At 50.5% G+C, this 26,346-nt stretch overlaps 7 protein-coding genes across 7 annotated transcripts; 4 read left to right on the top strand and 3 right to left on the bottom strand.

Moving 5' to 3' along the window:
• Positions 1–1,109: 1,109 nt before the first annotated feature.
• AKAW2_40742A (uncharacterized protein) lies at positions 1,110–1,454 on the top strand (the record flags this gene model as incomplete). The annotated part of the gene is made up of 1 exon (XM_041689105.1): positions 1,110–1,454. One exon carries the CDS (start codon positions 1,110–1,112, stop codon positions 1,452–1,454), a length of 345 nt encoding a protein of 114 aa, XP_041542822.1.
• Positions 1,455–2,895: 1,441 nt separating this feature from the next.
• AKAW2_40741S (homeobox domain-containing protein) lies at positions 2,896–4,819 on the bottom strand (the record flags this gene model as incomplete). Its single annotated transcript, XM_041689104.1, has 5 exons — positions 2,896–3,266; positions 3,324–3,774; positions 3,829–3,961; positions 4,026–4,163; positions 4,221–4,819. 5 exons carry the CDS (start codon positions 4,817–4,819, stop codon positions 2,896–2,898), a joined length of 1,692 nt encoding a protein of 563 aa, XP_041542821.1.
• Positions 4,820–13,886: 9,067 nt separating this feature from the next.
• Positions 13,887–16,264, bottom strand: AKAW2_40740S (THO complex subunit THO1/HPR1; the record flags this gene model as incomplete). The annotated part of the gene is made up of 7 exons (XM_041689103.1): positions 13,887–14,313; positions 14,370–14,683; positions 14,739–14,888; positions 14,942–15,628; positions 15,686–15,804; positions 15,857–15,935; positions 16,025–16,264. The coding sequence occupies 7 exons, from the start codon at positions 16,262–16,264 to the stop codon at positions 13,887–13,889; spliced, it is 2,016 nt and encodes a 671-aa protein (XP_041542820.1).
• A 283-nt stretch (positions 16,265–16,547) lies between these two features.
• Positions 16,548–20,995, top strand: AKAW2_40739A (RNA helicase aquarius; the record flags this gene model as incomplete). The annotated part of the gene is made up of 4 exons (XM_041689100.1): positions 16,548–16,783; positions 16,848–16,948; positions 17,003–20,473; positions 20,541–20,995. The coding sequence occupies 4 exons, from the start codon at positions 16,548–16,550 to the stop codon at positions 20,993–20,995; spliced, it is 4,263 nt and encodes a 1,420-aa protein (XP_041542819.1).
• A 434-nt stretch (positions 20,996–21,429) lies between these two features.
• AKAW2_40738S (PaaI family thioesterase) lies at positions 21,430–22,608 on the bottom strand (the record flags this gene model as incomplete). Its single annotated transcript, XM_041689099.1, has 10 exons — positions 21,430–21,511; positions 21,581–21,659; positions 21,713–21,731; positions 21,815–21,861; positions 21,915–21,986; positions 22,051–22,093; positions 22,142–22,207; positions 22,372–22,384; positions 22,469–22,509; positions 22,582–22,608. The coding sequence occupies 10 exons, from the start codon at positions 22,606–22,608 to the stop codon at positions 21,430–21,432; spliced, it is 489 nt and encodes a 162-aa protein (XP_041542818.1).
• A 276-nt stretch (positions 22,609–22,884) lies between these two features.
• On the top strand, positions 22,885–24,446 carry TFB2 (TFIIH/NER complex subunit TFB2; the record flags this gene model as incomplete). Its single annotated transcript, XM_041689098.1, has 3 exons — positions 22,885–23,011; positions 23,070–23,157; positions 23,225–24,446. 3 exons carry the CDS (start codon positions 22,885–22,887, stop codon positions 24,444–24,446), a joined length of 1,437 nt encoding a protein of 478 aa, XP_041542817.1.
• A 550-nt stretch (positions 24,447–24,996) lies between these two features.
• AKAW2_40736A (uncharacterized protein) lies at positions 24,997–25,152 on the top strand (the record flags this gene model as incomplete). Its single annotated transcript, XM_041689097.1, has 1 exon — positions 24,997–25,152. One exon carries the CDS (start codon positions 24,997–24,999, stop codon positions 25,150–25,152), a length of 156 nt encoding a protein of 51 aa, XP_041542816.1.
• Positions 25,153–26,346: the final 1,194 nt, after the last annotated feature.

Here is a 26,346-nt window from a genome sequence, read left to right as displayed (position 1 = left end):
AGTCGAATCGCAAATCGAGGGGTAGGGGGGACTGTCCAGAGAGTTAGAAGAGCAGGAAGATGGTGAAAAGCCCGGTAGATGGCTCCGATCAGAAAGTCGAGCTCTCTGGGACAGGGACGAGCAGATAGACGTGGAGGCAGTCCGGCAGCGGAAAGGAGGGAGAACGAGACCCTTTTGGCCCAGGAGGGAAGCTGCCTCAGCCACTTCCGCGGGCGATCCGGCGGAGACCAGGATAAATGTTGTTGCGCTGTGGCGGTGCATCTGTCAACCCCATTTATGGAATAGGAGCTGCTGCTTATCCTCCTGGAGGAAAAGTGAAGAAAATCATTGTTTATTTTGGAGTTCTATGTTGGATGATCGCTTGCTAAGCTATATCAATTTTTACGACAGTGGCGTTAAACTTTCTACACACACCACCCACAAACTGCATTTGTGCTCAAGAGGAGTGGTTCTAGATCTACAGGAACCTTATCGGATTTCAAGGCACTGCAATCGGGTGGGGATACTGCAGCAGGGACATCACTCCGCAGATTGATGAATCTTCCCTGCTATTTTTCATTTCCGCTCTTGGCTCAAATTGAAATTGTCCTTTTGCATGTCGGTGAGAGTAATTGCCCTGCTACTGGTGACGAAGAAACCAGGAAATCTTCGAGAAACAACTCCTACACGCATCTCCCCACTAAGTTCGGGTTTTCAGACAGTCATCGCATTAGGTATAATTCTAAGACATAATTGGATTCTTCGTCACTGATCCTGCGTAACCTCCCGCTTCCCCATGAGAATAGCCTATGGCAATGCAAAATAATTCAGAGTCAAACACCCACGCAACCATAAATCCGGTCAATCTCAGCCCCCGAAAACTCCGTAAAGAACACCGGTTACCCCAAAGAGCATGCAATTTAGTAACAGTCAAGAAGAACTCGATCAAGAACCTCCGCAAAAAGGTGTAGGAGTGGACTTTTAGGCCCGGGTGGTGAAGTCAGTCTCGAGACCAACAGCAGCGTCAATGGCGCTGGCCTTCTCACAGGTGCAAGAAGCTAAGGTCTTTGTTAGCTCGGAATCATCTCGAAACCAGACACTTCAAAACTTACTGGAAGACCTCTTGCCGCATGGGCAGGCGGCTCCCGTCACCGGGTGGTTCTCAGTTGCCGAACGTTCACAGGTACATTCTCCGGCAGGACGAGCTCCTGGAGATGATGTTAGCGATTGGTCCGCAGAAGCACCAGGCTGAACGCATGTGTGTCTCAAGTCTGCGTAGACAGGGAGAAAATGACTTACTGCAAGAGCATCGGGCGCCGCTCACGGTGTTCTCGGTGGAAGCCTTGTTGCAGGTGCAGTGGAGGGCGTTCTGCTTGCCGCAGGAGCACTTGGCCTGGGCAGCGCAAACACAGCTGCCATCACCAGAGGTCTTGCAGCAGGTGGAGGAAGGGTGGACCATTTTGACTGGATATTGATTTGACTGAAGAAAATAAAAGAGACGGAAGACCGCTTGTTGTAATATAGTAGTTCTTGATCGGTAGACCGAGGGAGCAAGGACTATATATGACGTAATCAAGGACGGAGCGGAGACTAGTTAAGTAGTAGTCTTCAAAGTATCGATCTTTCTAAGGCTTCACGAAGAACGTTTTGTGATCAAAGAGAACGAAGAGTGTGTAATATAAAGAAGCGATTCAAGTGGATTCCCAAGGCAGAGAAAGATATTCGAATGATGTATGCTGAAGAAGCAAAGACGATGGGGTTGTAGCAGGGATTTATACTTGCCGCAGTCGAGTTCTGCTGAGCGGCGGATCGGGCGCGATTAGCAATGTCCGCGCTCTCATTGGCCCGGACGGGGGCGATCGCGGACTGCTGACCATCTCAAAGCATCAGACATTGCCTTTCGCCCTCTTCTGATTCGACAATGCCTCCCAATATGGATCAATGCTCAGGCAAGACAGATCGCTTGCGTTTGTAATCCACGAGCGTAGACTGGTGGTGGCATGTTTGCTTATTGCCCAGTCCTTCTTCAATCTTGAGCGTTGTCATTGGTCGCCGCACAACTACTTTACTAGTATTACTTTAGTATGGTACAGAATGATATCACTCCATTGGCACAGCAACTCACTTTGTCCTGAATCATTTGTTCAGGTATCCTTCCGCCCTAGTAGGCAATAAATCACCTAGCCGGTGGATGTTCCAAACTCTTATCGAAGGGTCGATCCGGGAACAAGCACCGACTGTTGGATCGGCGCGGGAGCTACAGTATATCTCCCGAGCAGTCAAATGCCGTAGACTCTATGCGGCGCTTACTAAGACCTCAATGTAGGAAAAGGTCGAAAAGCAATAGCAGGGAAGACAGTCTTGGAGATTGCACCATTCGCCGGTCGTTGCCAGTATCTTGTATAACCTTTAATAATTATCAACTAGAATATAATGTCCATGTACAGGTGTAAACCGACGGCAGCCTCCTTGGCCCACCCCCCAAAAAATAAACACAAGCTAGGTGGGCAGCAAGACCAGAGAAACAGAACCAGCAAAGGAATGCACGCAGCCCGCCTAGAAGAATTCAGAAATAAGAGAAGACTGGAGAGAAAACAGGCTGAAATCAGACGCCACTAATGACCCGCCGAAGAAAAGCTAGCTGATTTTGAAAGATACATGCATTTTTCCGCCTCCGAGATAATATGGAATGCAAGTGCAGAGGAAGCGGCCGAGAAAGAAAAGTCGGAAGAATGGGAAAAGGAAAGAGATTAGGAGATGATAGTCAGGCTCCTGTAATGGGTGCAAAAGCCAGGAGCCAAAAGGAATGTATGTAACCGCAGCCGATTAAATGAGGTAGAGTTCCGTAAGAATTATGGGATGCACTGCGATTGTTGAAGCATAATATGGGGCTTCCATTTCCACAGAAACCCTGGATTATAGGTAGTTTGCGTATTCAAAAGTTTGGCCGCCAAACTTGGCCCTGGCTGGGTCGATTAGCTGTGGAGGATGGTTCATTCGGTCTTCGGCGGAGGTCGTAACGGCCCCCTGGGCGGTATCGGAAGGAAATGAGGCGGGAAGACTCATGCTGGAAGCATTGGCTTGCGAGTATGGCATCGCGTGGCTGATGCCGTATGGATGATGGTCGTATGAGTAGGACCGGTAGTCAGGCGCGTCTGAGACTGGCACGGATTGTAGGGCAGGCATCTGCCGTCCATGTTGCTGTAAATGAGAGTTTATTTCCATGCCACCATACCCCTTGGGAGCTGACATGGCCAATGAAGAATGATAACTAGGTATTTGCTGGTCTGATGCCGGGATATGTCAGTTCACTGCTCATCATGGCTCTAGAGGGGAAAACATACTGTGACTGTCCACATTGTAGTGGATTGACTGATCGGGTGGACCTGTGGGTGATACGGAGCCCTCTAACGCCCGCTGGTGATCGTATCCAACGACCATGCCGTTAGCTGGCCGACCCAATGCGTAGTCTACCGGACGGCGACCATAAGCCATGCTGGGATGGCTCAATGGCTCCACTCCAGGCCTCGAAAAGCGCCCAGGGAAGTTGAGTCCGCTATTGAAGGAGGACTCAGAAAAACTGCTCGATCTGGGAAATGGGAAAGCACTGCGATTATGTCTGTGAAGGTCTGACAGTGCAGGGCCTCCTCTCCCGGGCATGACTCCAGGTTGAGCATAACTTTCGAAATGCCTGTCTGCAGCCGCCGAGAAACCATTTGTTGTTGAAGCCGAGCTCAGAGGGGATATAACATAATCATCATCATTTAGTCGGGGCAGGCCATCTGTGAGTAACATCTTGAAGGAGTTAGAAGCAGGATTACGTGCCAGAAGGGTTCGGGGAGACGCAACTGGTGCCTCTGCTGGTGTTTTATGGTCGAACGGAGTGCGTAGCACTTGAGTGGTATCGAAATCGTCGGGCAACGCTCGAGATTTCAGGATACGCTCTCGGTCGTTGCTTGTAAGCCGCTTGAGTTTGGCTCGTCTGCCACATATGCGTTAGTGACCATGTACGAGTGGCTTCTGTAAATATGAGTTGTGGGTAATACCTATTCTGGAACCAAACCTGGACTTGCCGTGGAGTCAAACCAGGGATCTCTTTCGACAGTCGCTCTCGATGGGCGGCATCGGGATGAGCCTGACGTGTGAATTCACTCATCAAAAATCGAGTTTGGTTGTGAGTGAGTCTACAAAGAATTGTTAGTTCAGTACATAGCCTCTGATGAGATCAACCATTTGCTTACCGAAAGCGCTTCATCTTTTTCTTTTCACTTTTTGAATCTGATGACTGTTTCTTGTCACCGCCTACTGACGACCCTGCCCCATCATCGGAGGAGAGCATGTCGGCGTCACCATCATCCTTCTCCTTTTCATGCTGTACTGCAGCTTCCCTGTCCTTCTCCTCCGGCGTCTTCTGGGTTGTGACCTGGGGACTGGCTGTCTTTTGGGGCCTTGGGAGCTGAAGTTCGTCGTGACCGTGCTTCTCCATCTTCACACGTGAAGCATCGCCCTCTGTCTCTGTGTGCCGATTCTCACGATTGTCGACGGAAGCGGGCCCTGTAGAACGCTGCTGTACCGGGCTCGATACATTCGACGGAGCCGCAGCTGTGAAGGCATTCTCAGCCTTGAGCACAAGTGGTTGCATACCGCTGGTAGACGGCTTTGTTGGCTCGCCCTCCTTTTCCCACGACCCGGGCAGCCTGGAAGGCAGGGCCCTCGGTCTTGACGATGCCTGCTCACTGTTCCAGGAAGCTGTCGACCAATGATTCGTTATGGCGGGCAAATGGGAAGTCGAAGGTGGCGACAACGAGGACAACCAGACACACGGTCCGCTGATTGACATGATAGAAGTAGAGTCTGCTATCCCCAAGAGCGTCACAACGGGGCAAGTTTAGTGCAAGTAGGTCCAAAAGGACAGAAAGATCCGGTGCACTGCTGTATAAATCTGACTATGGATGGAAGCTGCGACCAGGATCGCAGCCAAGGGAGAGTAGGGTGGGTCTGCACGAGCAGTCGGGGCGCTTGCTGAAGAAGCGCAGGATCTCCGAGCCGTGGACCGCGAGATGAAAGACGGAGGGAGGCAGAGAATAAGAACCTGTTGGCCGGTCCTCTGCAGAAACTTAGGGAGTACGGAGTAAGGAGACAGAGAACAGATGGACACAAGGCAGGGTTGGCTGTGCTGATAGTAGTGAGACTTGTGGACAAGCCGCAACAGATGAACCACGCTGCTCTCCTACTTTAGACTGTTCCCCTTGACTTGCCCCCGAAACGATAAAGGAGAATCTCGGCCACCGCTGGGACCAACGGCGAACGGCAAGAAATGAAGGTCGATCCCTTTGCTGGGTCCTAGGATACGGCCGGGGCGGGGGGTGGGAAACACTACCGGACGGTGGGTAGAAGGTTATAGAGCAGATTAACCCGTGCTTAGCCCAAGCCGGAAACAAAAGCACGATCACGGTAGTGGAAATAACGCAGGGCGTTAGACAAACGAAAGGCCTTGGTCACGGCCAACCAGAGATCCACTTTCAAGTTGGCCACCAAAAGTAAACAGCACCACAACCACCCTCGTCGTCGTCGTCGTCCTCGGGCTAAAGATGCAACACCGAGGGCACACGACGGAAGGGTTCGTCGGTGGACGAGTGTCGGACCTCTGAAGGAACGAATGGCCTTCAGTCCTGAATACAGGGAGTATTGGCCAACGATAGGCAGATGCTTGATGCTAACGCGGAGGAACAAACTCAAAAAAAAAGAGTGTGTGGGAAAATTGGGGAAATGAAAAATAAAATAAAAAGATAAAATAAAACGAATGGAGAGAAATAAGATAAAGGAACGAGCGTCAGAAAACAGGAAATTGGATTGAACGGGCCACAGCTTAGATGTTCGGTACACGAAGATCTGGCACCATACTACAAGTGTCAACCCAACTTAATTCCCCAGAGGTAGGTAGGTGTACATCAGGCTCAGAGCCAAAAGAGAGTGTGAGAGTGAGAGAGAAAGAGAAGCAATGGAAATGATGGAAAAGAAGGGAACGGGGATCGGAGATGTTTCCAGGTTGGACCAGCTCCCAGTCCAATGCCCTAGTAGATCGCAGGACGACTAGTAGTGTACCCCTCTGGGCTAGACAGCAGAACCAGCAGTAGTAGGCCCGGATGTTGTCATCGGACGTACTGGCCAACGAAGGTGCTTATGATCACCACGCTTTTTTGAGGGCAGCAGGTAGTCCGCAGCTTGAACGTCACGGAGGGGATGAGAAGACTATGAGTTGCGCCTTACTATTCGATAGGGGTTTGAACCACGGTTGCGCAGCCGCGTTCGATCTGATATGGAGGACAGACGGGAAGAGAAGGAAGAAAAAATGAGATAAAATGGGAGAATTAAGAAAAAAAATAAAATATAATAAAATAGAAATAAAATAAATAAATTCGAAATCCAAAACAAAACAAAATAAATAAAATTAAGGTGGAAGACGGGAAGAGATCGAGGATGGCATGTGCAGTGGGTATCATGGATGGAAAGACAGCAACATCACGGTACATCATTAAAGTAAAAGTGGCGAACTGATAATCCACAAGAGGCCAAACCGACTCGGGCAAACCTGAATAACAGCCATGTACCCGGTAATTCAGTGACTAGACAAGAGGGCCGCCAGCTCGTGATCGTTCATGAGCGAGGTGCTTCTTCAGTCGAGGTAACGGGTAAATCTCTCATGCATGGAGTGGACGAAACAACCATCGACCGTTTCTAGTAATCTCCATCCGGCATACTCTATTGCTCGTAAATTTTCCGACGTGGAACCGGCAACCCCGTCCGCGGTCCATTGCATCCCACCGTGCGGGTCAGTGGAAGTCTGGGACGCTGAGATTTCCCTAGCTCGAAACCCGCAAACCAGCGTGTGCTTGTCAGCCAACCGCGGCCTCTCAAGGGGCAATACTGCATATTACAGAATACTAGACCCTGGTCGCCGGCCTGGAGCCTGTCCTGAGTCATCCGAGACAACCGTCCCTGCTACAGAAGCGGCGGCAGTAGGCACACCATGTGGGAGACTTAGTCTACCGACAGCACTAGTCGGGCGTTGGCTCCATAATCCGCCGGACACCGGTCATGGATCGAGGCAGACGGATTAGGTTCGGAGCCACTTAGCGAACTATCCGCCACCAGCCAGGGAAGACGTTCAGGTGATTTGTTGGAGATGCATGGGAGTCCGAGCTGACGGATGAGCCTTTGAGGAGCCAAGAAAGATAAACAGGGGTCAGGGATTTAAATTGAAAGGGGTGATGGGTTTGAACAACACAATTAAAGGTAATAAAGTCCAGGAACGACCCCCCTTCAACAGGGGCAAAGGACGTAGGACTGGCGCGAAATGGCTATAGTGGAGGCCGGCAGCCATAGAATGATAGCAGCTCCTCACTTCTTGGGACCGATTTGCACCATCCTGGATAGCGTAGCTGTCACCCATCTTAGGTGCCGACATGGATCGGACAGATGATGATTATAGGAGTAGTAATAGTGGCATGTCTGTACGGAGGAGTTGCTACTGAGGTCAGGAAGTGCATTTCCGTCGGTCCCACTGCCCCAAACGGACGGGCAGGACGGAGTACCGACGAAGTACAAAGATCGTGTATATGGTACGTGGAATTGTCGAAAGAATGACTATCTTGGGTTGGCAGTCCAAGGACTGGCAAATGGGGCTGACCTGGTTCGACAACCTTTTTAACCCAAGGAAGCTTAGACAGGGAAGAGAGGGGGGAGGGAGGGGGTTAGGGGAGAGATGTGTTGTTGGGTGGGTGAATGGATGGATGAAAAGGATAGGCAGGGTTTGCGGAGAAACCGATGAGTGTTGTCTCCGAGAGTATTCGAACCTCTCGCGGCCGAAGCAGAAGCGGTACGGCGAATTGCAGTCGCGCCGTGGTGGTTAGCGCCAGTGGACTGGCTAGAAACTAGCGTGTCTGTTAGGATCCTGAGGAACGAGGCTGGAATGCACCGGAACGCCAGTCAGGGCCACCAGGCGGACCTTGCACCAGGCGAGCTGAACGGGCTTTGAACCGAGCGTGACGCTAAAAGCCTTGCAGTCAACGGTTGTCGACCGTGGCGGATTTCATGTGCCCTCTCCACCGGACAGAAGAAAAGAGGGGTGGAAATTATGGGAAAGAAACGGACGGATTGGAAGTGGAAAGCCCTCCTGCTCCACTTCAGACGCTTGTATGAAACAACTCGGGTGATATTCGGCAAGAAAAATAGAGAGAAAAGCTGGAGAGAGGAAGGTATAGAAAGTACTTACCCAATTGTGACTTACTTTTGGGAACAGAAGGTAGTGACGCGGGGGGGCACAGAGTAGCATCTATACAGATGATCCGAGCGGGGGGTGGGCGATGGAAGACCAAAGGAAGATGGGAAGAGGAGGAGGAAGAGGAAGTCAGGTCAGTTTTTGGGGTGGAAAAAGCAAGTGGTGAACTTTCACAGGCTGGCTGGGCTGCAGGGTAGTGGAAGGAGAAGGAGCGATGGGTGGGGTCACGAGCGAATGAGACGGCAGAACAATGTGACCCGGGTACCTTGGTCTAACTGAAAGTAGATTGGGATAGATACTTAGTTAGTACTGGCTGTACTGGAGGTACCTGCTCTCCCAGTATTTACTACCAGAAAACACTAGAGTTACTGATAGGTGTTCAGTACCTCAAGGTACCATACCATTTACTACTGCTACTACGTACTTACTAATTGGCCTCGCTCCCAAGGAACCTACGACCTGCCACCTACGCAGCATAGTGAACCTTGTACCTATGGAAGGATAATAGGGGATTCGAGTATTCGTAATTTTTGCCTAAACTGGTTTAGAGAGCTATGACTATGTTTCTGTTTGATTCTGTGGGGAAAGGGGAGATTTTGAAAAAATTGTAAAAGACAACAAATTAATCGGGATACTTAATTAGAATAAGATGGAGGACGACAGGAAGACGGGAACATATTGCACTGGATACTAACCAATATCCTGATCCATTCTGGTAAAATTTCAGCAGTGATCCTTATCATGATGATGTCTGCCGCAGGTACGGAGGATACTCTCCTCCGATCAACTACAAGGAATTACCCAAAGAGAAAAACAAATCCAATTCGTCTAGCCAATAGGCCGCCCGATCGGAAGGGGAATAAAAGATTTGACGAAAGCGAATGAGGGGAAGGAAAGAAGGAAAGAAAAGACAGAAAGGCACAACCGCAGGGACAGGGACAAGACGGCCATTGAACGATTCCGACAGGTGGAAATCCCCACTGGGGTGGGTCGACGGGGTGCGCAACCAAGTCCGTCTTACTAGCCTTAACTAACTAAACCACTTCCTACAAAGTACTTACTAAAGACTTAAGGATGGAGACATTCAGCAGGCTGTCTGCCGCCTTCATTGGCCCAAGGTAATTTCACCGATAATCAGACAATCAACAATGGATCGTTATTATCCAGATGAAGGGTGACTGGTGGAATTCCAACTGGAGTTGTACTGACTTGCTTCATTTCATTTCATTTCCATTCCCCTTCTGCAAGCGCCCTACTATCGGAGCCCTGCAGTGCCACCTGCCTCTAGTAGATAAGTGTACACAAGATACTGAGTGACTACTATCAGGACAAGCACAGCTTGGCGAACATTTCGTAGTGCTACACTTCAAAGTGCGCTCTTGAATATACCAACTGCAGTGGATTGAATGGCTAGCTGCCGAACGAGCATCGAAATCTCCAGTGATCTAGAGTTTACTACTACGCGGCAGAGTAGTAGGAGTAGTTGTCTTGGCAGATTTCAGTGCGACATAATTGTTAGGTTATCCTGGTTTATGTCGATCAATGACGCGCATTATATATGTGTTGACTCGGTGGAAGGGATTTTATCTACAGTCCTGAGCAGACAAGTTCCTATCTGGGAGTACGGAGTACGCCGGAGTATTTGATACATCGACATCTGCAAGGCGTGCATGATGCATTCATGAATCAGAACCAGTGCTGACCTGGTGGCAATGATAGGTCAAAGCTGAGAGGATAACATTTGGTGTGGTAGCCAATTAGATGCTTGGGATGTTGAAAAAACAAATCTGAAAGAGATATTCTTCTTAACATTAATCAATGTCCAGGAAATCCAATCTTTTGGGACCCAACGAAGCGGGGGCGAAAGGGAAATGAGCAGAAGCGAGCTAGGGAACAATAATAGGGCTGTATTGAAACCAGAAAACCAGAAGATTAGTGCGCTTGTCATGAGTAAGTACATACTATCTACGCACCACGCAATACTACGTAGGCATCTGGCAGCAAGTGTATCAGGTCCTGCTTCGGTTCAAACGGGGACACGGCATAATGCGATGCCTCCTCCCCTGACTCTGGGAATACAGGACAACGGACTATGAACTGACGCAAGTGAAACTGAAAGACCCAGACAAATGAATAAGATCCCGCGCGACGATTGCCCGATGGATAAGTTTTTACGCCTGGAAGGCAGGGTTTACTCCTGCTTTCGTAGGCATCGACTAAAAAGCAGGCTGTGTGGAAAGAGTGCGTCGTCGTGTTTCAACCCCAACCTTAGATAGGAAAGACCGAGGTTTAGGGATCCAGAGTGTAATTTCTTCTTTCTCTCGGAGCTCGCTTGAGAGTTCGGCCGCAAGCCAAAGCATCATCAAATCGGGCTTGTTCATGACGATGATTCGGTCGGTTGGGTCTGCATCATGCATTGCTCTCTCTCCGGAAAATTCGCTTTCCATCTCTAATTTCTCAGTCAACCCTGGCCCTCTTTTTTCTTACTGGCGTAACTGCAAAGGACCGATCTGCTGGACCCTCAGCTCCTGCTGGCTGGATAGTGGATCCCCTCGCGCGTCTGCGATCTCGGGGCCCTATTATTCACAGTAGGCATTCGAATGAGCATCTCGGGAAAGACCTGGTGTGGATAATCCATGGCATGATCCTTCAGCTCAGCACGGGAGCCGCCACCCACTGCGGTAGCGAAAGGTTGAGACTGGAGGAGGAGGGAAGAAGAGGGCCATCGTGGGCAGTGGATCGAAGCTCCAGAAGAGGATCCAGCTGAGCCCGTCTCTGAGCCATGAGCCTTTTCGCCCTTTTTCGACGTGTAGCAAGTTGGCAACGGTGCGGGGAAAGAAGATCCCAAAGCAAATCGCGGCCGATCGAGCGAACCCGAGTGGATGCGAAGAGATTGGGGAGAACCAACTTTAATTTCTCTCTTAAGGCTTTTCAAGTCATAAGAAACGCCATCGCGGGCCCCTTCAATTTTACCTGGAGCACCGACAAGGCCTTTCCCGAAATCACGGGAGTTTAATAAACGATCATATTATTATTGCCATCGATCGTGAAGGATGGGCGCCAGATGGAACGGAAGGAGAGGATGAGCAGAATGCAGATAACTAGACTAGTCTCCTCCTCTGGCTTGGGGCTAATGACCTTTCTAGGAACGGCGGTGGATAAGCGCCAATGCCTTCCATTACGCAAGCTCCGCGGGGGCGGCCGTCAACAAGTTTCGAATACCACGCACAAATTAAATTAACTTAAGACATTGTATCGGCTGGTGTGGATAGGAACGGCTGGCTGGGTTGGCTGGTTCACCATGCTCTCATCTTCTCATGGTAGTCATTTTCTGAGGTCCCAAAGTGCAAACAATGGCATTCACTAAACCACAATGATGATGATGATGGCAACAGTTCAAGAGCGAGCAGGAGACATAACCAACAATTACAATAATCAAAAACCAATTCTCAAAGGACAATTGCATGACTCGGGTCGCTACCGGGATCCATATCCTAGTCTAATCGAGCCAGGTTCCGGAAGCCATCCATACTTTTTCCATGGCTCCAGCGCATCTGGTCCGTGCGGGTCATCATCGGCTTTAACATGAAACATCGTTTACAACGGGATTCCATGGGTCCGTCCGTTCATGCTCCTTCCTTGGACATCTCACTGTCTTCGATGATTCTATGTGCCCAATTCCTCCCAAGCTCCTTTCCACCCCTGAGCCATACACGTATTGGACTTGCAATCTAGTACGGAGATAGATGGTACTCATATTAATGAAGTCTTCATCCACACAAGGTCAGAAAAGGGGGCTGAAAAGGGGGAGTATAGGAAAGTGACAGTGAAGCCGAAAGACACTGAACACTACGTACGATCGGTAACGATGTCATGGATATGAAATCATGACTCTCAGGGCCGCGATCCGGTCAGTATCGTCAATTGACGTCTATGCTTTAGCCATCATCGATCTGGCAGCTTTCACTCGGTAGAACCAGATCCTTGATCCCGGCAAGCCAAGCAGCGGTTATTTTGCTTTATCCGATCATCATCAGTCGGGGTCATCTACTAGTCACTACTCGGTAACTATCTACTGTGTCGGAGCTGCTGGGTTACTACGGTTTTGCACCGGCCACCAGTACACTATTTACCCAGTAGTTGCACATCGATCATGACCACTTCTCTACTAGTCTATACTACACTAGGCAATAAACATACTTCGCCTGGCCTGTGGATGTCCCTGGGGGTTTCTGACTGAAAAAAAAAGTGATCGGCCTCGCGATCCGTCCAGAAGGACCCTGACGACAAGTCATACATTTGGCCCTTCTCCCCCCGCCGACTGGGCCTCCTCCAATTTAACTAATTGGAGCCAAATGGATAGGTCGTCTTGACACTTGATTGCATTATTGCTTTTTGAAACTTAAGGCAATATTCTATATGCGCGCACTGGCCCCAGCCATGGCACTGCAATCTCGCATGACAGGTTTTTCTCCGGGAAAGCCCAACTCATCCGCGAACCCACAGCGCTGTCAAGCCGTCGTGCGAGTGCCCTCCTCCTGTCTCGAACAACAGGACCGAGCTTGATGAGATTATGCAGGAACTCCCCAGTGCAATTAAAGTTGCTGATCAAGGAGGGTTTTGTCCCCTCATAGCTTAAAGCTTTGGGTCACAATCGACTAAAGGGGTTCTTTCATTATTCAGTACGCTGACTATCCTGATCACCCGAAGACCACCCGATGTGGCCACTTGCAGTTGTGCACACAATTTTGCACACGCTCTTACTCGAAAACGTCAGAGGGATCCCCCAGTCGCGCCTGCGGTGGATGCCCGGTGACCTTCAATTTCCGGTGGACGACGCTATCATGCAGTCCACAGCTTCCCACCTCTTCTTTACCCCCTCCCCTTAATATCCTGGTCGGTTCTGAGCAACACTTCCACCCATCAACGTATCTAGAACACCCCTGAACTCTGAAGAATGCAAACAGCAAAGAGGGGGGTGAAGGGGGCTATGCTGTGGCCCCGCATGCAGACACAGAAAGGAGGGGCAGGAAAAGACAGAAGAGACAAGAAAGGAAAAGTATGCGCGAAGGCCAACCATAGACGGATGCTATCCTCGTTGTCGCCACAGACTAGGAGGAATATCTCGAAAAAGGATAGGGTGAGAGTTGGGAGCGCTGCCTATGAGTGGCTGCTGATGGTCGCGACCAAGTAGGCCCTTGGTGTCCCCTAGTAGAATGACGAAGTCAAGACGGTTGCATGCCAGCCTCAGGACCAGGCGCCGCAGGAGGCCAATCAATCCGATCATCATCCCCGCCGTAACCTCCCAGTTAACTCCCTCGTGACTACCACCGCCTTCCTTCCATCCACCTGATCGCGCCGTTCATGGCCTCATACTTCTCTCAGACTGGCACTAGGCCAAAGCAATGCAAACGCACTGGCTAAACCTGCAGTGGCTCAGGCAGCCAAGGTGTCTGCAAGGCATCTCTTTTAGTGTTGTGATTCGGTTGCATATACCCAGGACTACCATGGATCACTAACTGCATTGGATCCAACGCAGGACCGTGTGTGACCGATCGTCAGAAAGCGTCAGCTAGAAGCCAATCATAATCATGTTCATTGCCCCGGTCACTCTTTTCATAGAGCGCTAAGTGGCGTTATTCACATCGTTTGGTTGTTCTGGGGCAGCTGCTTCCACCGAATTAGCTGGAGTCTGTTCGGTGGCAATAGCGGAGTTTTCATTTTCGGTGCTGGAAGCTCCAGGCTCCTGCCCATGCCCAGTGGACTCGCTTCCCGCTGGTGGCTTCTCTGAGGCTTGAGGTGTACCTTCTAGAGCCTGCGGTGTACCGTCTGACTGCTGGGGGGTTTCGAACAGAATCTTCAGGTTTTTGCCGTCCTCAATTTTCTCAAACTCAGCAAGTTTGCTTTTCGCGGACAGCCGTAGTATGCGCCAGGTTTTGCTCGATTTTGACCGCATGGCATATTCTCTATCCTCCTTCGTCTGTGCGGTGTCGATATCTAACTCGTCGTCCATGATTCCCATCATCAAGGAATCAGCAGCAGGAACGGAGAATCTTACGCTGCGTCAGCCCATAGCTAGCGGATAATTCTACGGTTCGGGGACACCTACCTTTCCGGATCCTTGAGTCTTTCCAGCCCTGCCAGCGATTCACCCTCGGAGAGAAACTTCAGATCAAGTGACCCCATAGGAGAGGTACGGAGGCGCTTGTTTGCATAGACCTTTGTGGCATGCTCACGAGCGCCTAGGTATTCCGATACAGAAACGGGCGGCCTCTCGATCAACGGACAACCTTCTGCTTTCCAGCGCACCCAGTTCTTGTCCCTTGAAAGAACGGTATCCACCATACGATAGTAGAATTTACCACCGATACCTTCCTGAAGATATTCCTCGATCGCCTTCCTCATCTTGACAGCCCATTTGGCCTGATATCGTTAGCAAGCATCCTAAACAACGGAACATCACACAACAGAGCCTCACATCATCGTCATTCAACACAAAGCCGTAAAGGACAGACTTGTTGGTCAAATCAGCTAGCTTGGCTTTTGCCTTTGGCGTAAGAGAAAGCATGAAATCAAGAAGGATGAGAGCCTGGACAAGAACATGTCTCCTGAATGCCGTGTCATTGACCTGCGATAATGTATTAGTGGATGGTTCGAAAAACTTGAACTAACATCGCGTACCTCGAGGTCGAACAAGTCTCTGCTTGTCAGGTACTTAGGATTGAAGCTGCTCGCGATTTCCTGTCCATCGGTAGTCCGCTTCCGCTTGGTGGACTTTCGAATTTCCTCCGACATCTTGCTGTTGCTCGAGTTCTCGAGGTCTGTGTCCACATTCCTAAAAGCAGAGAGGGTCGCTTCCAGCCCGGTCTTGAATTTTGCAAAATGTTGAGGATCAAACGTCTTGGTCGGGGCAGAGAAGTAGGCCTGCAAGCCCCAGAAAATGGGATACAGATCATCAAGATCCACGCCTTTATCCTGAGATTCATCTTTACTGCTAGAAACGACCACCCGTGGGGTTTTAGGAGGTTCTTGCGCGGGTGTATGGGATTCGCTCGCAGATGTTGTTTGCGCTTCACTGTCCTCCTTCAGGCCTTCGGTCGTTGTTGGCGCCTCTGGTTCATCTGTCATCTCCACATCCGGATCGGCGACATCCTTTGCGGCGGCCTTGGTAAGTTCATCATAAGTAGTAACATTATCCGTATGGTATTCACCCCGAAGGTTGACAGCACTCTTATCACCGAGGGGGAAGCTTTGGAAGAGGAAGATGAAGACGCGCCCGCAGAAGACTGTATCTTCAGCCCGTGAAAGCCTGCGTAGTAGCTCATTGCAGGAGCGTAGGATGATTAAACTCTTTTGCTTAAAGTGTTTCTGCGGCGATGTTAACAGATGCGACGCAAAAGACAATGGCTCAACCAGCGAACCTACCTTAGTATTCCGCTCTCTTCGTGATTCTAGATAATCAAACACCTTCCGACAGCCGTCAATGGTTTGGCTGTCAAGTAACTCCTCGATCAGCCAGAAGATGAGGCCGGGCTCACACTGCTCTGCGAAGATGTCAGGGCAACATTCATAACCACGATTCCACCAGGAACTGACCATTATCTGAGAATATTGAGATTATATCGAGTAGGTTCCATATGCGGATAAACGAAGGGTCTTCGATCGAGGTAGAAGCCTGCGGGTCAATTCCTGATTAGCCATGCTCTTGCTTCCGCGACGTTGTTGTAGGAACCGGGGTTTGAGTGTTGGGAGGGGATATCATACAAGAAGACTGTAGAACTTCTCCCGGAATGCGATTTCTACAGCAGCAAACTGAGTCTGCTGGTTGAGACCTTCTGCCAACTGTTCGTCGTCTCCATGGATGAGCCAAATTGAATCGCCCAGCTGCGATTCCGTCAGAGGGGGTTCGATGTGATTGTCCGGTTTGGCACGTTCTGCGCGATTTAGGAGATCGTCAATCAGCCTCCTGTAGGCGTGGATCGCGCCGACATCAACGTCCGCCATGCTGAAAGCTAGAGGACTGGATGATAAGTCGTTGCGAGCGTAGAGAGGTAAAAGGAGGATCAAGTGTTAAAGAGGGAAAGGGAAGAAAGCAAGCAAGCAAGCAGCTGCGGCTCTGCGGGTTCTAGCCGCCGGAGGTTTAACTAAGGAAACTACTAACAGTATCGACCGACACGCGCGCGCCAGAAGCTTTCCCAATCCCGCCGCCCGCCACGGACCACTTGCGCAGATAAATCGGATCCGCGCCCCCGGAGTCCCTTCAAGCAATCCTCCCCAACGTCTCGGAATGGGCCTACAAACTCGTCAGGCAATGGCGCAGGGCCTTGACTCCAGACCGACTGTGGAGGACTTCCGCGAAGACAGCGCATGGGTGCGGTTAGCCAAATCCCACTGGCTGGACGGTTCCAAGGCCCGCAAAGTCAAGCAGGATGTTCTTAAAAAGGATCTCTGGGATCCCCTCGAGGCTGAGAATTTCAGCTTCCGGTCGCTTCTGACGCTAGAGAATCTCAATATCCTGGAAAAGTGCGCATCTCCCGCAATGCTTCTTCGGACTTCCCCTCTTCGACAATGCCTAACTCGCGAATAGATTTCTTTGGCCGACCTACACGGAAGATGCCTCGAACTACCATGTGCTCCTGCTTGCCTTGATTGTGAGCGTCAAGCAGCGGGAACATTTACCGATATGGGGTATGTGAATGGTTTGCACTACTGGGACGATTTGAATTGCTGATGAAGGATCAGATATCTTCTCCGATCGACCGGCGGATTTCTCCAACCTTTTCCACCGTATCCTTTCAATGAGCGTCGATCCATCCCTCGGAACTTCTTCCCGATTGTCGATAGTTTCTTTCATCATTAGCGCCTTCCAGTCCGTCGAGAATCCGTTGATACGCAAAGAATGTGCACCACTGGTCTCGATCTCCATCTGGCACAACCTATCGAGCGAGGAGGCCAGAGATCGCCTATTGGCGAGGAGTTCAGGACTGAAGAAAGCATGGAGAGCCGCAGGGAAACGGTACGATGCAGGAGATGATGCAGGCAAGGCCAAGATGCGCTTTGAGCGATCGTGGCTATACACCATGCTTTTGGATTTCTTCCGGAGATTGAATGGACCCGAAAGAGAGCAGGCGGATAATCTGCGGTACTGCGAACGACTACTTGAATTCCTTGTGGATCTAGAAAGCCAGCCTCCTACCAGGCGCTATGTGAACACGCTCTTGAAAGACCTCAACTTCCTGTCCGTCATCCGCCTGTCGCAACTATACCGCTCTGCAGACAGCGCGCTGTTCCGTGATCTATGTGGTCTTCTGGGACATTTCAGCGCATTTGCAATTGATGACTTCACCGGGGAGGCTCTGTCACCCCAGGCTATCTACGATGCCCACTGCCAAGAGTTGGCACGTCTGCAAAGGACCTCTATGAAGTATTTCAAGGACAAGTTGATGATTTTGGCTCTTTCCAATTACGGATCGATTGAACAACGCTCTGAACTAGAAGGTCAACTAGCTACCTTGGAGGAATCTGAGCTTCGAGATTTGTGCTCGCATCTTGGTTTTCGTACAGACTATCCGAAACAGTCTCAAATAACGCCGGATCGTCATCTGTACATGGAGGTTCTCTTGTCTTTTTATGAAAAGAAGACGACATTCCAGGAAGCTGCCTCCCAGCTCAGCGTTGTTCCTACCGAGGAAAATCTCTACGACCCTACTTTGCTCCGCAACGAGACATACGATGGATCCAGGCCACTTGCCATTCCCAAGCTAAACCTTCAGTATCTTAGCACCGGTGACTTTTTGTGGCGCTCCTTCTTGCTCTATCGGTCAGAGGCATTCTTCCAAATCCGCAAGGATATGGAGTCGATCGTCAAACGCATGCAACCTCGGGCAAGCCGGGACGGCAAGACATTGAACTTCGACGGTTTCTCAAGGATGGCCATCCCCATTACGAAGCCTGCCATCATCGAAGTGGCACCTCCCAAGGTCGGATCGGCAAAACCTGCGTTCGTCAGGGCTGAAATAGCTATCGAAGTGGGTAGACTGGCCGACCACATCCGAATGGAGTGGGAATCACTTCGCCCAGATGACGTGGTCTTCTTGTTGGCTGTGCAGTCAGATGATGCAGGAAAGCCCGGCTTCCGAGAGCCTGAGACCCCCGGCCTGAAGTATCTTAGAACAGCAGAGGTTGTGCAAGTGCTTGATGAGAACGGTCGTCCATTGCGCGAGCCTGCGTCAGGCCAAGCGAACGGGCACAGATATAGGCCGCGTGTGCGGAAGTTACTGGTCAACCTGGACTCTGCTGCCTTCAAAGCAGACAAAGACGGCCTTACGCGAGGAAAGCCGGATGTATACCCGTTGATCAACGTGGTAGCCAGACGGAAGGGGCGAGAGAATAACTTCAAGTCCATTCTTGAGACGATGCAGAAACTCATTGTCTTGGATATCACCCTTCCCTCCTGGATACAGGATATCTTCTTGGGTTACGGAGATCCGGCTGGTGCTCAATACACACAACTGCCTAACCGATTGAGGTCAGTTGATTTCCGGGACACATTCTTGGATTGGCAGCATCTCGTTGAGAGCTTGCCCGGTTCAACCATAGAACCATCCAAGGAGGAAGCATCAAGCTTTGGTCCCCCGTACGTAGTTGAGTACGTAGAAGAACCTTCTAAGACACCTTCGGCGGAAACATCGAAGAAGCGACGGAGGGAACAGGCCGAGAGAGAAGCAGGACCCAAATCTCTTCGCGTCTCGACATACAAGCCACCCAACCCAGGCCCGTATCCAATTGACGCGCCCAAACTTAATACCGTTCGATTCACCCCAGCGCAGGTGGAGGCCATTGCTTCTGGCACTCAACCAGGGCTGACCGTTATCGTCGGGCCTCCTGGAACAGGGAAAACGGATGTTGCGACGCAGATCATCAATAACATCTATCATGATTTCCCCAATGAACGCACGCTACTTATTGCGCACAGCAATCAAGCACTGAACCAGCTTTTCCAGAAGATTGTCGCGTTGGACATTGACGAACGTCATCTTCTCCGTCTCGGTCATGGTGAAGAGGAGCTGGAGACCGAAACCAGCTACAGCAAGTACGGACGCGTGGAATCTTTCCTTGAGAATCGCAATCACTTCCTCGGCGAGGTCATTCGGCTAGCAGCATCCATTGGAGCACAAGGTGCCCATGGCAATTCGTGCGAAACTGCCGGATATTTCAACACAGTCTACATCCAACCTGCGTGGGCCAAGTTCTGGGATCAGGCTCGCAGTGAAAGCGCTTCGACCGAAGAAATCATCTCGGCCTTCCCGTTCCATACATACTTTGCCAATGCGCCTCAACCTGTCTTTGATGCGACAGCGACAAAGGAGACACTCCTTGACGTGGCTGAGGGATGCCAGCGGCACATTGACAAAATCTTCTCCGAGCTGGAAGACATCCGTCCATTCGAAATCCTGCGTCAGCCCAAGGATAAGGCCAACTATCTACTTGTGAAGGAGGCAAGAATTATCGCAATGACATCAACGCATGCTGCCATGCGCCGCCAGGAAATCGCCGATCTCGGCTTCCACTATGACAATGTGATCATGGAAGAGGCGGCTCAGATCACGGAGATCGAGAGCTTCATCCCCGCTGCTCTGCAGAACATGAAGAATGGCGAACTTCCTCTGAAGCGAGTAGTCCTTTGCGGTGACCATCTCCAGAATTCTCCCATCATTCAGAACATGGCTTTCCGACAATACGCCCATTTTGAGCAAAGTCTGTTCCTCCGGTTGGTGAGGCTGGGCGTTCCTGTTATCACACTGGATCAGCAGGGCCGCGCGAGACCCAGCATTGCGGAACTCTTCCGGTGGCGTTATCAGCAACTTGGAAACCTGCCTGCCGTTGAGACGGCGCCAGCGTTCAAGCAAGCCAACTCCGGTTTTCAGTACGAATATCAATTTATCAACGTGCCTGACTACCAGGGCACCGGTGAACGTGAACCTACTCCCCACTTCATCCAGAATCTGGGAGAGGCCGAGTATGCCGTTGCCATCTACCAGTACATGCGCCTCCTTGGATACCCGGCCTCCAAGATATCCATCCTTGCCACGTATGCAGGCCAAACGGCATTGATCAAGGATGTCTTGAATCACCGCTGTGCCAAGAACGGACTATTTGGCATGCCCAAGATCGTCACGACGGTGGATAAGTATCAAGGTGAACAGAACGACTGTATGTTTTTCCACGGAGACAACCCGCCCCGTACAAGGAGACCTTACTGATTTATACCTCAACCCAGACGTTATTCTTTCCCTCACCCGAACCCGCACCGTCGGCTACCTCCGTGACGTCCGTCGTCTGACCGTTGCACTCTCCCGTGCCCGTCTTGGTCTGTACATCCTCGGTCGTCGCGAGGTCTTCGAGTCATGCTACGAGCTCAAGCCCGCATTCGACCTACTCCTCCAGCGCCCAGACAAGCTCATGCTTGCCCCTGGCGAGATGTTCCCGTCTGCGCGCTCCCTGGACGACGAAGTCCAAGGCACTCCGATGGAAAGCGTCGAACATCTCGGCCAGTATGTTTTCGAGATGACCCAGGCAAAGCTCAAGGCCATGGGTGGAGAAACCGCTGTTAACAATGAGATGGATATGGGAGGCGACGAGGAGGTTGTGATGGATGAGGATGAAGTCATGCTTGGGGCTGGGGAGGAGGGCGATGATGATCCTTTGCACGAACATACTTTCACTGAAGCGTGATCTGTTTCTTGTTGCTCTTGTTGTTTCTCTCCTGGCCCGGTCATTCCGTATGTGTGTATGCATGCTACATGCTCTTCTTTCTTACTACTGAGAACCCCGATTTTTATCTATTCCTGAGGAAAAGTCATATATGAATGGACTTGGATGGCTGGGCTTTTATTTGAATGACTGAATGGTTGTGATGAGGCTTCTTTCTATTTCTTTGCTGCTTCGTGTGCGTCGGTAAATCTGCCTGATAGCAGGATTAGTATTACTATAGAAGCAGAGCCTGTAGAATTGGCTATGTAGTTCTGCTCTATATACATAAAAGACCTCTATACCCCATTCTAATCCATGTGCTCTATCGTGCCCGGCCGAAGAAGAGGCCAGCGTTTACTATATTAGCAAACAATAAACTCGCCTAAGCAAACGCACCAGACATGTGTAATAACTACCTAAGATGATGAGGACTCGGACTCAAGCTTCTTGATCTCCTCAACAATATTTTGAGGGTCTTTCCATGCAAGAGCGACAAACCTGACAAAATATTAGTACATCAATGCCTTCTATGAGTGAAGAGATATATGTTTGTATGCGAATACTTACTTGGTGTGGCTTCCCCTGGCGAAGACTTCACCCTTAGTGTTGGCAAACTTAATCGACGTGTATGCAAGGGTCTTGCCAACTGCAGATGACTGTAAGTATATGCAGCCTTTCAAGTGGGTTCAAGGAACTTACATTTGTCACAGCTGACCTCCTGTTACACATGCAGCGGGTTAGCCTGTACATGCCTTTCCTCCTTCTTGTCATGACTACGAAAAGATAGGGCATAAAACATACCGCTAGGATCTTGTCTCCTACTTTGCCACCAGAGCTGAGGTACGTCACTGTATAATGTGTTAGAGGTCTTCGGGTAAAGTAGAAGTTGCTGTCTGCTCACCATTCAGGTCGGTCGAGACACCGGTCGCGAACAGACCACGGGAAGCGACAGCTAGGGAGCCGCCAAGGTCCACTTTGTGTCATTGGGTGTCAGCAGAGGCGTGTTCAATGTGAGACGGTGTTTGCATGTGGCCTACCCATGCTCGCAATGGTGCCGCCATGGAGGATGTTCAGGCGGTTCTGGTTATTGTCAGTCACCAAGTAAACAGTGTCAGGATTCTGGCTTACCGTGTGCTCCTTCTTAATATCGAGCTCAAAGTTGACCAACCCAGGTTTGGCAGCAGTCACACGAAGCTGGGTGCGATAGGAATCATTGTTAGTATAGAGTTCCGAAGCATTTAGCCGGTATCAACGGGTGTCCCCGGGTCCGATTTGGAGTGAAGCCTCAGCTGGACGTGTATCCATTGAGGATAATTCTGGATGACGCTGGTTGTGCCATCCCGGCATAAAAAACTTACATTGTCTAGCAGACTAGATCACCAATTCCATTGAGGTCCAGTCAGTAAGCTGAACCCAGAACAGGCATGAATAAAGCAGTCTGCCTCTATGACTTACCGAGGCTCTAGCCCCGAATTAGCCCGAAAGGACTCCCAAACCTGCAAATATATATTGTTAGTACAGGCATAACTTCTCAGTGTAGTGCAACACTAGATAGGTGAGTAACTCACAGAGCGGACAAAACGCAAGGCAGTCATTTTTTCGCTGAAACGGAATTGGGGTAGAGGGGAGAGTGAAGCTTCTTACGAAGTAGATAGATAGATAGATGATTGTTTAAAGTGAGATCATCGGCCGCGGCCGCTTCATTGCGCTTGGGGCCTGTTTGGCGCGCCGGAGCAGCTCCGCTTTGGGGCCGATCGTCTCCAACTTTCAAATCCCAGGCGTTGGTTGGTTTCTTCTTTCTTTGGCTTCAGCTCCAACGCCCCATTTCTTTCCCGCCGCATCATGCTGCAGCGGTGACTCCTGCAGACAAGATGGCTGCCGCACCATCTTCTCGTCCCTTTGAATACCTCGAAAGCCTTGCTGGCACCGTCTTTTACAAACTTTACCAACAGCCATCGACGGCTCTCGCCATTTTCAGGCGCATGCTGCCTGATCTGGGTATGTGTCGCATGTGCATTCACCATCCCAGTGCTTCATCAACTGACTGCGTGACTAGCAAAATGCTTTGTCATGGCACTTCTCTACCTGAAGGATCCGCTCCCCGCGGCGGATCTGGAGGCTTGGGTTAAATCAGAAAGCTTGAAGTAAGTGCAGGGCAAGCACCCTGGAAGGGTCTCCGCGGTGATTGTGATTAACACAAGCCTCACACAGAGAACGCGACAATGCGCTCTCCATCCTAGGGAGACTGCATATCCTCTCCAACACTGTCACAGCGGATAACGTCCGCGCCTACAAAGTCACCGACCCGTTCGCCACCTCATTGCGACATGCCCTCACCGGCGCCGACCAGACACAATCCTTTGGCGTCCTCTCACACGTGCCTGCGGGCTCAGAAGTCTCAATATCCGATCTCGATGAATATGCGCGACGACAGTGGGAAGGAGTGCTGGGATACATGGTCGGTACCGGAGGCATGGGAGCTCCCCAAGTGACCCTCAGCAAAGGCGTGAAGGAGCTCCTGCAGGCGGGTCATCTGGTTGAGATCCGAGATCGTCGTGTCGAAATCACCCAGGATGGGTTCGCCTTTGTCCTGCAAGACGTCAGCACGCAGGTGTGGCACATATTGATTCTCTATGTCGAGAGCGCCAGCGCCATCAAGATGGACAGTGTCGAGGTCCTCTCGTTCGTGTTCCTTCTCAGCAGTCTCGAACTCGGAAAATCATACGAAAAGAACCACCTCAGTTCGAAACAACTGCGCATGCTCACCGACCTTGCCGACTTCGGTATCGTCTATCAAGAATCGCCCGATGCACCGCGTTTCTACCCCACCCGCCTTGCAACGACGCTCACATCCGACTCCAGCGCCTTGAGCAACCCGCTCTTGGGCTCTCTCTCCGGTCCTGCCGGCGAAGCCTCCAGCAAAGCGGGCACGGGCTTCATTATCATCGAAACCAACTACCGTGTATACGCATATACCTCATCCCCCCTACAGATCTCCCTCATTGCTCTGTTCACTACCCTAAAATACCGCTTCCCCAACCTCATCACCGGCAAAATCACCCGCCAGTCCGTCCGCCGGGCCGTCGAGATGGGCATCACCGCTGACCAAATCATCTCCTATCTTTCTACTCACGCCCATCCGCAAATGCGCAAGCACAATGTCTCCCGCTCGACGTCGAACCAAGCCGGAATTCCCCCATCAGTCCTCCCGCCCACCGTGGTGGACCAGATTCGTCTCTGGCAGCTGGAGCGGGACCGTGTCAAGGCTACCTCCGGATTCTTGTTCAAGGACTTTGTCAGTCTGGCAGAATACGAGGCCCCATGCCGCTATGCAGAGGAGATTGGTGTTCTGGCATGGAAGTCGGATCGCAAGCGCATGTTCTTTGTAACGAGGCATGAACAAGTAGCTGCGTTCCTGAGGAGCCGCAAATAAAGATATGAGGGTTCATCAACCCCCACTAAAAAGGTGTTGGCTGAAATAGTTTTACGGGGCTGGAAAAGGAATATATTATTATAGCAAACTTATTGCTTCTTGCGTTGCATAGAGGTACGGCAGCTCGGCGTTCTGGCTTCTCGGGACATTTTTATGAAACTGATGATATATAACCCACCCAATTCGGAGGAATGCGATTGTCAGGTGGGGTCTTACAAAATGTATAATAGCTGGGAAAATCAAAATAGAAGAAAAGGAAGTGTGATATTTAAATGAAATAGACAAGGATCATTAATAGTGATATGATGGTAACTATCTGTCCTTCCCTAGCACAAAGCACAGCAAGACCACCACGCATCTTTGTATACTAATACACAACTCACAACCTCACGACCTCTCTACCAACAACGGACTAAACAACTTAACTCTACCATTAGGTTATCAGTCCCTAAAACGCTGACCACAAGGTCCATGAGCCTTTTCAAACGCCAATCCAAACGCCCTATAACTCCGCGTCGCGTCTTCCGAACGACACGCATCCTCCAGCATCATGAACGCCCTCCTAAATCTCCCCGTAACGCCCCTATCCAACCCAGCAAGAGCCGCTGCCCGCTGGGAATACCCATGCCTTGACACGGCCAGCGAGAACACACTTGGTGGGCGAATTCCCGTCACGGGATCCGGTGCATTGAATAAGTCTGCGTAAAGTATGGCGTTGTGGACGGTCACGAGTCTTCCAAGCCAGTAGGCGTATGATTGGGCTCCATATATCGGTTCGAGGCGTGTACGTGGCGGTGTGGGCTGTTCTATGGTGGTAGATGTTGAGGTCCTTTGGGGAAGTCGTGATGGGATGGGGGAGTCGAGACGGTGACGTGGAAGTGGTCGTGCTAGTTGTTCGGGCCGTGGTGGTGGAAGGGTTCTTCTTCTGCTTCCTCTGCTGGACGCTGGGTGAGGGACGATAGGTCTTGGGAGGTGTGAAGGAAACGGGGTGGGACGGCGCCTGGTGGTGGAGGTGGGAGTGGTGTCTGGGTTGGGATGGGCTTGAGGTCGGGGGGTGGTGCTTGTGCTTGTGCTTGGGGCTTCTCTTTCTCTTTCTCTTTCTCTTTCGTGTTGGTTTTTGCCTTTGACTTGAGGTTGCATATCTGATAGTATAGATCTTATAGTTGTGTATGTCTAGTTGGCGGCGGTGGTGTAGCTTTTTTGGAGGTATTGGGGATAGGAATAGTTGAATTGTATCTGGTTTTTGATGGCTCTGGTGATTATCTGGGTCATATTGATACTGTTGAGTGAGAAAAGTTCATTTTTCTGGTTGATGAATTGTCATTTGATGCCGGACACCCTGGTCAAGGAACGTGTTGTGTTTGGGCTATCTCTCCTGTGAACGAACCACGGATCAATCAGTAAACATTTATCACCCAAAGTGAAGAAGGACTACAGTCACTCTCACCTGCCCTTTTAGTGTCGGTACAGTGAATATGTTTGCTCGTTTGTTTGTTTCTCTACCACATCGTTGGTGGTCTTGCTGTTTATGGAAAGAATTAATAGTTCCGAGATTTGTCTGCTCGGACATATTCGACATCAAAGGATAGTATGAGATCGCTAGAATGAAGAGACTAAGTAGCGTGGGTATATCACAGGAGCATGGCACAAATAAATGTAAGTAGGATCCAATGGGTGAGATTGGAGCAAACTATTTGTCTGTTCCCATTGTCTCATTTACTTGTGTTCATTGTCAATCACTGTTTCAAGGACAATCGACAATAGGAGTTTGAATAGTGGTGAAATCAATCTAGCAAAACTCCAGGTGATACTTCCACTGTTATTGCCTGGTTGCGAGCCATCAATATGACACTTTTGTGAGTAGTAGGAAGCAGTTATCCACCAACGTTGGCTATTGTCA

This window comes from Aspergillus luchuensis, chromosome 4 (assembly GCF_016861625.1).
Source record: "Aspergillus luchuensis IFO 4308 DNA, chromosome 4, nearly complete sequence".
NCBI classification, from domain to species: domain Eukaryota; kingdom Fungi; phylum Ascomycota; class Eurotiomycetes; order Eurotiales; family Aspergillaceae; genus Aspergillus; species Aspergillus luchuensis.
Note: the sequence above shows the minus strand (reverse complement) of the source record. Positions and strands in the feature narration are given on the sequence as shown.